The sequence below is a fragment of the Epinephelus moara genome, chromosome 2 (genome assembly GCF_006386435.1).
Source record: "Epinephelus moara isolate mb chromosome 2, YSFRI_EMoa_1.0, whole genome shotgun sequence".
In the NCBI taxonomy this organism is placed as follows: Eukaryota; Metazoa; Chordata; class Actinopteri; order Perciformes; family Serranidae; genus Epinephelus; species Epinephelus moara.
Genome location: NC_065507.1, coordinates 9,635,589 through 9,646,220, shown reverse-complemented (window position 1 = coordinate 9,646,220; position 10,632 = coordinate 9,635,589). Strand labels below are relative to the sequence as shown.

Sequence of the window (10,632 nt, the reverse complement as noted above, 5' to 3'; positions counted from 1 at the left end):
CGGGAAAGCACATGTGGGTGACTCGCATTACCCCCACGGTAAATACCTATACATTTGTGTAACTTACAACAAATGTGTTTATACGGGTCATACAACAGCCTGCTCACAGCCCTATAAGATAGAGGTTCATGTGTAAATGTTCATGCGTAAATGTTGTATGGTATTATTTGGTTTAAAATAAATCTCTTGAATTTAAATTTAGACATGCCAGTATATCAAAGGTGTGTTAATTGTTCATCAGTGTTAATTGTTCATGTGTCTCTGATGTGCACATCACTCTGAGGACTAATTGTTTTCACATTTATTTATTGTAACAGTTTCCCAGCATCACCTCTAAGTGTCGCCAAAGGATCAACAGCTGTAGAAATGTGCTACGCGAGCCATGAAGTTGGCGTGAGGCACCTCACATTTCCAAGGTCATTTAAATTGATACATGTGAACTTTGCTGTGGAAAATGACGTACGCTACGTTTTGTAGGTGGTTTGTACATGAGGCCCCTGCTCCTGGTAAATTTCCATTCACCACGCCCCCCTCATCAAGACAAATCCACTCACCTGCGCACACAGCTGCTTCTCATCAGCTCATCAGCACTCCCTGCATATAAGCAGCTGCTGCATTTCCCTCAGTGCCAGATTGTTCTTCAATCTCATGCAAGACTTTCTAGCACTTCTTACCTGCCAGCCTCTAACCTGTCTACGTCGTCAGTTTCTCGGTAAACTCACCAGCCTTCTGTCCCCGACCATGAGTTCTGCCTCAGCGTCTCTGGTTTCCGTCCGCCTGTGGCTGTGTGGTGTTTTCCTGCCACGACGTTTCAGCGTGAGCGTTCCCACCTGCTTGTCAGTTGCCTGCTGCAGCTCAGAGACATCACACACTGCTTTGTGTGTGTGTGTCCACCTTTCACCTACCTGTTTGCCCCTGAACCTAGAGACTGTGTGTGGGCTCTGAGCCCGAAGAATGAATTATTGAATATCTTCATCAGCTGAAGTTTCTGTTTATTCTGTGCATAAATAAAGGTCATTACCAACTGTCACTGAGTGCTGCGTTTGGGTTCATTCACATCTGTTACAGTGTCAATTAAAATTTCAACAAGTTACACAACTCTGACATACTGTGCTTAATCCCTCCTATGATGGTCGCTTCCTTCCAACAGCATTTTGCACATGTAACAGTGATGTATTTTCAGGATGCCCCAATAGCTCATAGAGCAGAGCATACAGCTGAGAACTTACTGCATCAGATCGCATTCAAGTCCATCTCAGGTCCCTGTGCTGCATGTCCTCCCCTCTCACATCTCTTTCATTATCAGTAAAGTGTAAAACAAATTCCGAAAATGTCTTAAAAACAAATTTATTTTAGACTTGAATTATATAAGTTTTTAATGTGCATTCTACATTGTGTTTAACTACTCACTACTTTGGATCAAAACAGAAATCTGATGATGTGACTACAAAGCCTTTTTTTTCTGCAAAAAGGTCAGTTTGAAAATGTTTGTATGTTAAAATATTTTGTTTTTTATTCAGTGTGGGACATTGACAGGAGAAATCTGTGTTGATTAACATTTCCACAACACTTGCGGTGATATCACACAAGTAAAGTATCCATGATCAGCATGACGTAGCTTAAGTAAGACAGACTGTAGAGAAGCAGAGGAAGTCATATCACAATCAGTAACCAGCTCAATCATTGCTAGATCTTTGATGTTAGACATGTTTTTACAGTTGACAGAGTTCAGGAACAAGTAACTTTTCACATCAGCTGGTAGAAAACAGTTGTATCTCATACATGGGTCCACATGTATTTGGGTAAGTACATCCTGATTGGTGTTTATACAAATCTCAGTGGGCAAATGCATGCTCAGGACTGGAGGAGTATTACCCAAAGAGTCCAGTAGAGGGCTCTGCCTGTGCTAATAGAACTAGGGTTACAATATCATAACCTTAGTTACAGATCTTCCTCTTTGATGTGCTGCAACTCAGTTTCTCTCTTTTCTGTCAGTGAGTAGGCAGGGTCAGGTCGGCACAGATGATGGAAACGCTGAAAATGGAGAGAAATATTTAACAAAACTTTACAGTGACCTGAAAAACATTTGTAAAACAAGACCTGTGCAAAACACATGGTTTTGAGGTGGTTGCATATGTGTTAACTGCATTGTTTCAGAGGCGAATCAGCAGTAATCAATATCAGCAACACTGCTTGTTGGCTGTTGGCAGTTGCATCCCTCATAAAGGGTCAAACTAAGGAGAATGTAGTTTGTACTCTGGAAATCAGCATATTTTGATAATAAATCTAAACATTTCACACTTTTAAACACCCTTTTCATTTTGTAAGGTCTGGATTACTGCATGATTTTAGATAATGTCAAAATGGCCCTATAGGACCCTATAAAATCAATTTAAATTAGAAACTTAATTCCTTTTCATGATATTTCACCATGTCATTTCTTTAATTAATTATCACAGTCAGTTGCACAGTTGTCCCACCTGACTGAGGCTACCAGTCCCAGTTCCCAGTTTATACAGCGCACATCCCGGCACAAGCAGGATGGAGGAGAGGGCCAGTACCCAGCCCAACACGTATGCCCAGGTTGGGTAAACGTACCAGCGATTAAAGGTCAGAGGCTGGTACTCAACTAAAGAGCATATAAAAGAGCCCTGAGAGAAACAATACAAAGAGATTAAGAAATTTTCTTTTCAGTGTAGAAATGTAACTTAGCATAAAAACCAATGAAAAGACCAAGGAAGTTGGGTGATTCATTATGCTTAAGCAACATTGAAAACCAACTCACCAGTGAGACCAGCGGTGTGAGGCAAAGCCAGCAGATTTTAAAGAATGGGTTGGCGTGTTCACCTGTCATGTTCTTAATGATGCCATACAGCCGCTCCACCCCTTTATAAGAGATGACTTAGAATGATCAGTACATAATGGACAGATCGGACCAGATGTTTGCAAATGATTTGATATACTCACATTTCTAAACATAAAGATCAGTTTACTCATTGCTGAAAATACTAATCAACTGGTGAAAACATGTGTATACCTTCAGTTTAGATCTTTCTTTTTTAATCTTTGTGAGTTTCATTATAATATTGCTGGATTGCCCCTTTAAAAACAGCACACCTACCAAATATCCATCCCAGTGCCAGAGTTTCAAACACACAGAGAAAGAGGATGCAGGCTCCGTTACAAGCGTAGTGGTCCCATAACTGAAACACATACATCCCTCCCTGGAGACAGCATAGACATTTGTTTGATGAGGGTTTATTTATTTTACTTAATATGTCAACCTCAGATATATGGAAGCCCATTCCTGACACCCTATTTTCATAAATATATATATATACTAGTCCGTCCATACTCATTGGTAGCTTTGTCACCTTCTACCTATGCCAATCCTCAATGCCTATGTGCAGTTTCACATAGATTGACCAAGTCAGTGAGTAAAAAAACGTGGGACAGACAGAATGACTGACTGACAGAATGACACACTGACAGTTTCCGTGATTATGTGCAGCATACCATACCATGACTTAGTCATACCAAACATTAGAAAAAAAACAACAACATTGGTCCACAGGGGGAGCCACAGCGATCGGTCGCATTTTAGCCATTTTTAAGCATTTTTCTGTTGTTATAGCGCCACCCAGTTGCCAATTAGAGTTAAATTTCTCCAGTCACCTTGAGGCGTCCTGTTCTACATATCTACCAAGTTTAGTAAAAATCGATATGGCGGTTAGGCCTAGATAAGAAATTAGCTCTCTAGTGCCCCCATTTTGTTTGATGGGGTCAATAATGGAGGGGTCCCCTCAGATTATGTGTGGTCATATGCCTACAAAGTTGCGTGGTGATGGGTGAAACCCTTGAGATGTTATACACCTTTATGTGATGAGCCACGCCCTCCGCAATATTCATTGCCTTATACAACTTTTGCCAAGAGGGAACTTTAGATATTGGTCTCTAGATTATGTTCACCCAGTTTCATGCAGATCAGTCAAACTTCCTAGGAAGAGATCGATTTTAAGTGTTTTTCAAAAAATTCAAAACGGCGAAAAAAAAACAAAAAACGGAAGTTATGGGTTCTTGAGGCAAATGTGTTCCTCATGAGGAGAGGCATCTCTGTGCAAAGTTTCATGTCTCTACAACATACGGGGCATGAAATATGCCCATTCAAAGTTTGCAATTTCAATCGGTTGCTATAGCGCCCCCCTTTGGCCAATTGATGTAACATTGCTTCATTCGCATCCTCCCATGACCCTCTACCACTGTGCCAAATTTCATATGAATGAATAAAAACCAGCAGCACCGATGTGTGCCAGACTTCTTGGTGTATGACGATAATAAATTGTAATTGACATGGATTCTTCAGTGTCTTATGGTGCCTGACTAACTCCTGGTAACCAGAAAATCCTAATAGTTCTGTGAACATTTTACAATTACAATGTTCAAAGCATCTTGTTATAATGATAAGACAAAGTCATGACACAGAGATTGTTATATTTTGGAGGCAATACACAGACATGATAGATTAATAAATAATAAATGCACATATAACACAACATACTGACCTCGGTGATCATGACAAGCTGAGAGAAGAAGCACATGAGGCAGAAGAGGAGGAGGAAACGTTCCCGTCGGCCTGCCCTGCGCATCACCGTGGGAAACATATCCATGAAAGATGTCACCACAACCTCCATGGTAACAAACTGCACAGAGAAAGGACAAGACACAGTATGTACATTTCTAAATGTGAACATGTTCTTCCACAAAGAAATCATCCAAGTGTATCTTACTTGTGTGTCCAGACCCAGGAGAATGATCATGACAAAGAAACAGATGGACCAAAGCTGGGGAAGGGGCATCATGGCTACAGCCTGAGGGTATGCAATGAACGCCAAACCTGGACCTGGAACACAACAATGCAAGACTCATCATCGTCTACCACCGCTTGTGCACAAGTGTAAACAAGTGTTGGAGCTTTGAGTGTTTAAAAGCCAACAGTATATGAGTGTGATCAGTGTAGGATAACGTGACCAGGTTAAAAAGAGGATAGCTAGATGCAATATGTCATGTCTGTATGAAGCATAAAGTAACGTCAGCTCTGCAGTGTCCACCACTAACTTCACCCCATTTGTGTCACTGCAAAGACACCACAACAATAAAACTCAGAGGACAGCCAAATCATTAAACCAAACCAAATCAATACATGTACACTGAAAAAGTTAAACAGTCTGCTAAGTGTTATACATTTCTGCTAACATTATCTAGGCCCAGTTGTTACGTTACAAGTCCATGAATGGAGGGGAAAAAAAGACGCTGTGGCGTGCTACTTTGTTGGCCAGAAGTCGTATGTGATGGATGAGCCGGGCTTTGAAGAGATGGTTCAGGTGAGGTCTATGCAGTGCTGTGTTTGTGCTGTATGTTGTCATGGACTAGGTAGGCTTCTTGGGAGTGAGGGAGGTGTGCATCTCATACTACTGTATAATAAGGTTTTGTAGGAGTGGAGCCAAATGTTGGCTCAGCCCAAACCTAGAAGGGTCCCGGGACGTGCTCCCCCAGGGAAACTTTTCCCATTCACTGCAGCAATAGGCAGTATTTTTCAAGTCAGTTTAGATAAGAGAATGCCTGAAAATCTGTACATCATTTGGGAAAAACATGGTAGTTGCCAAATTGCCTAATTGTCTTCATTATTCTGTAACACAACAAATGCTGAGGATGACTAATATCACTTCTGCCATCTAAAAAAAAGGAAATCTGTCTGATGTTTCAATTTTTGAGTGACATAGGTAGGGTAGGAATTTGCCTTAAACAGTTTTACTAACCTTATAATCTGTTTTTATTGTGCTATGCTGGAGCAGAGTTCTCAAACTGAAAGTTTAGCTGACAACCCTGTAGCATTTGACTCACTGCCACAATAGTCTAGATGGAAATAGGGGTCCACGCGCACCCCCCGGATTTTTTTGTGGCACCTGATTTTTCTTAATCCTTTAAGTGTCTATTTTCAGATTTTGCCAGGTACCAAGCTGAAATAATGTCCCAAAGGCATAATTTTTAACCCTTTATTGCACCTATCCCCAACTGGAAAAAGAGAAACAAGATACAGAAAGTGGTGTAACTTTTGAAGTAAACAACATACAGAGACAAAAAAACACACTTTTTCATACAACTCTGACCCAAGGAATTCAATGGAATGATTATTTTTGACATTTGACAACATCTTGACTCTATTTCTGGACAAAAACAATGAAAAAATCTTCTTTTGAGGCACTTTAGCTGTGTTACAGTTTGTCCTTTTTCCCATGGTTAGTAAGTATAGGCCTAATCAATCAGCCTGAAAATAGAGAAAACGTTAGCACTAGCCAGCTAACTATGTACCATCACTAGCTAGTCAAGAAAATCCATGCAGACTCCATTTCTGTATGATAAAACTGTATAGGAAAAAAAATTTCATTCATAACTATATTTTCCTTTTTTTCATGCACCTAGGGTGAAAAAAAATTCACCACCTGTTCTTTTTTTAATCATTTAAGTGGCTATTTTAAAATTATACATAGCAGACTAAAATATAGGCTAATGTCCCCTGGGGGTTATTTTTAACAGTTTATACTATCCTGAGCCTGAAGAAATTGAAAATAGCTTTGCTTTTGAAGTAAACATGTTTCTATTCAATTCAGACTCAAGGAATTCAATAAAATGGGTAGGCCTAGCCTACTAATAACATTTCAAACCATACTGACTATTTCTGGGAGGGAGGGGGACAATCAAAAATACAGAAAAGGGCCAAATTCTGTGGGAGACTCAACATCAGCTGCCACCTTTGGCGTCGGTTGGAGCAGTGGGCCTGCACCTTGTGACTGTAAGATGGTTGTCTCCCACTGCTCTCTCTTTTGGAACAATTTCAAGAATAAGAAGATAAAAAGTAAGCATTTGACCCTTTTATTAAGATATTTAGTCATGGACGAGCCTACATGTAATTTTCCTATACAGTTTTATCATACAGAAATGGAGTCTGCATGGATTTTCTTGACTAGCTAGTGATGGTACATAGTTAGCTGGCTAGTGCTAACGTTTTCTCTATTTTCAGGCTGATTGAATAGGCCTATACTTACTAACCATGGGAAAAAGGACAAACTGTAACACAGCTAAAGTGCCTCAAAAGAAGATTCGATCCCTATCATGTATTTTACATGTCCCAACTCTTTGTGAGTATGGTCATTTAACCACACTTAGCGCATGCAAGGCAATAGTCTGGGCTGCTTTAACTGCAAATCAAGGATCCCAAACCTGCCATGTAAATGTGGTCTTCAATGTTCTGCATTAGATATGAGATACATATAAAAAACATATACTCAGTTATATCAGATTTCTTTAGGGAATAGTGTAGATCCTGGGTTTCATGAGAAAACATTTAGGGCTGCAGCCTCTCCTCCTTCCCCCACTCCGCCCCTGAGGTCATGTGGTTACAAAATGTCAGATATCATCATTTGAGCTTAAGGGCTCATTATTAAAATTAAGTAACAAGGTGTCAGAATGAGGTGATGCTCTGTAACATATAGACACAGGAAGACAAGGCTGCATCTTTCTGAATATCTCTGGTGATTTCATTACCTGACTCGGCCACGTCTGCAATGGGAACACCCTGCTGGTGAGCCATGAATCCCAGCACAGAGAAGACTGCAAACCCAGCTACCACACTGGTACCACTGTTCAGTAAACACAGCCACAGACAGTCTCTGCAAAACACACACAAAAACTACGTATTCCATGAATTCATGGCATACAGTTGATCGTGTTTTTTTGATGTGTTTTTGTTTAGCTCTTGCCCTCTGGTACATCTGTCAGAAAAGTTGATGTCGGAGCATCAAGCTCAGTCACTCAGTGATAAATACTTACTTATAGCAGTTGTTGTTGTAGGTGTTGTAGCTGCCCAGCACAACTAAGGTTCCCACACCCACACTGTATGAGAAGAAGATCTGAGAACCAGCCTCCATCCAAACCTGTTCCAACACAGCAACAGTGAGTAAATTTGTCATCCTGAACATTAAACTGTTGTAGTATATCATGAAGCTCCAACCTGAGGGTCTGCGAGTCGTGAGGGTTCAGGCAGAAGATAAAACACTACTCCTTGTAGAGCTCCAGGAAGAGTGAGGCCACGAATCAAAAGAATTACCAACATCACATAGGGAAATGTAGCAGTGAAATACACCACCTGGGACAGAAGACAACAGTGTAAGACATTAAGAAATACACGATTTATAGTTTTACTACAGTATGAGGGCTAATATAAATACCTTTCCTGTAGACCGGACCCCTTTCCAGACACAAAAGTAGCAGGTGATCCACATTGCGATTAGGCACAACAGCACCTCCCACCTGAAGCTGCCTATCTCCTCAATCCCCCCTGAGATAGCCAGCACTCGTCGTCTAGGAGGTAAAAAGATAGACAAAAAAATGTTTTACTGAGACTTGTTAGGACCTTAAATATCCTAGAGGCTTAGTTTATTCATCTATGAAGACATACTCCCAGAACTCTGTGGCAGCAGAGGTGGTGTTTGTCTGGTTGGTCCATTCAGAGGTTTTATTTTGTGTTGACAAGTCTATGCAGTCATCTGAAAGGACAGTGAGATAAAAAAAGATATAACAATAACCACAAAACAGGATAATGTATAATGTATTATGTGTCTCCAGGGGCTTCACAGAGACCTCACATTATACCAAACAACCTGCAACATTTGGTTGCCTGTGTTTTACCTGTGTTCCAGTAGTTGTTGCAGCTGGCCCAGGGCAGCTGTGAGCTGAAGGAGAACACCAGGTAGAGCAAAGCCCAGGACAGAATGATGATGTAGGTCATACAGCTGTAGAAAAGGATCAGTTGTCCACCATAGCCAATACCTGCAGGGCCACATTTGGTGGTTATAGACAATCATTATGAAAACCTGACCTTCTCTATTTGTCCATTACCCAAACTGCTTCACAGTCAGGGCCATGGAAACCTGACTGACCAAAAGTTGCCACTAAGAGCTCATTTATGCTCTCTGTTGGATACGGAGATGGACAGTGCCTTCTGTTGTACTCTGCAATCATTTTGTCCATATTTGTGCACATTTTCTGAAAGCTTACAGAGATTGTGGGGGCAGTTTAGTGTAGCTCAAGAGATATTTGACCACAGGAGATGGCAGACATTTAAATAATGGCAGAATGAAATAAATTGGTAATATATAGTCTTATATAATAATATATCGTGAAAATAGTGAGAGGAATTCTCCATCCCCATGTTGGGATGTATATAATGGCCATCTAAATGTACAATATTAAACTGAGGCACTCTAGGATTTTGCACAACTCACTTTGGAGCAACAAAACACTTAATACAACTTTTTTCACATATCCAGAAGTCCTCCTCATGTGTGCAATACCAGTGGAGTTTCCCTTTAAAATAAACATTTAGCAGCACAACACAACTTGAGACCCCCCCACTCTTGTTTAAATATTAATTAAAAAAAATTGGTATTAGGCCCACAGAGGCCATGCAGTTGTTAGCTTGTTAATGTTTGCCCTGTACAGACATCCATGACGAAGCTCTGATATGAGGGGTTTTCAGAGATATTTTTTAGTATACTCTTTCTCTGTGAAATAAAAGGGTTTCACTCTGATGTCCTTGTGTGTGAGTCCTTTTGCTCCCCTTGTCATTTGTCAGTTTGTCGTCACTCCCTGTGCCAAAAAGTCTGCCTGTTTTCAGGGTCTGTTTCCCAGTGTTTCAGTGTTTCTACATCTGGATTGATGGGTCTTTGATGCACGTCTGTTTTTTGGACTGCTTGCTGTAAGTTTTTGTTTTTTTTAAAATAAATCAGCCAAATCATCCTGCTGCCTTATCTATTAATTCTGCATTTAAGTACAAACATGCTACTCTCAAATTGTGACACAAGGTTCTCTCCTCAGTGGCGTTGTCACAACAGTACCAACCCCTCTCAGTCCACAAAAGAAGCCAATGATATAACTACCAGCTACGTCTGGAGATAATAAATCACTGAGAGTGTTTTCAGCATACCTTCTGCCAGTGGGCATAGCTTCCTCCACATGGTGATGGCGCCCTGCTGGGTGTACTGGCCTATAGTCGTCTCCAGCAGGAACAGGGGTACGCCACAGGTCACCACAAATACCAGATATGGCACCAGGAATGCTCCTGAATTTACAAAGTATACAACAATGTATACATCTATCACAGATTAAGAATAACAGGGAGTTAGCATCATATTTGCTTACCCCCTCCATTTTTGTAGCAGAGGTAAGGAAACCTCCACACGTTGCCCAGTCCGACAATATTTCCAGCCACAGCCAGGAGAAACTCCACCTTACTGGCCCAGTGTCCTCTCTCCTCCACCTTCGCTTGCTTGTGTTTTCTTGCACATTTTTTATTCATCATGCCCAAAAGCTCAGTCTGAACCTGATCGTCCTCTTCATTTACATGCTTTGTGTCCAGGACCTTCTATGCTTTTATATTCACTACTTACTGTATTGTGTAATAAGCAACTGCCTGACAGTTAATGAGTTCTCACTTGAAATGAATAATCTCCAGGATGAGCATGAATTGCAATTTCTGAACAAACAACTGATTAGAAAAGTCCACGTTTCAATGTC

At 40.8% G+C, this 10,632-nt stretch overlaps 1 protein-coding gene across 2 annotated transcripts; it reads right to left on the bottom strand.

Moving 5' to 3' along the window:
* Window positions 1-1,528: 1,528 nt before the first annotated feature.
* Window positions 1,529-10,444, bottom strand: LOC126399185 (sodium- and chloride-dependent GABA transporter 2-like). Of its 2 annotated transcripts, none has more exons than XM_050059037.1 (14): window positions 10,258-10,444; window positions 10,043-10,177; window positions 8,746-8,886; window positions 8,516-8,603; window positions 8,286-8,418; window positions 8,069-8,203; window positions 7,888-7,991; window positions 7,603-7,697; window positions 4,788-4,900; window positions 4,563-4,700; window positions 3,122-3,224; window positions 2,786-2,886; window positions 2,481-2,651; window positions 1,529-2,034 (listed from the first exon to the last, which is right to left on the bottom strand). In XM_050059037.1, exons 1-14 carry the CDS (start codon window positions 10,415-10,417, stop codon window positions 1,942-1,944), a joined length of 1,710 nt encoding a protein of 569 aa, XP_049914994.1. In that variant the 5' UTR covers window positions 10,418-10,444; the 3' UTR covers window positions 1,529-1,941. The 2 variants fall into 2 exon arrangements, with proteins under 2 accessions (XP_049914994.1, XP_049914986.1); XM_050059029.1 differs by having other exon boundaries at window positions 1,530-2,034; window positions 7,603-7,727.
* Between the last annotated feature and the right edge of the window lie 188 nt (window positions 10,445-10,632).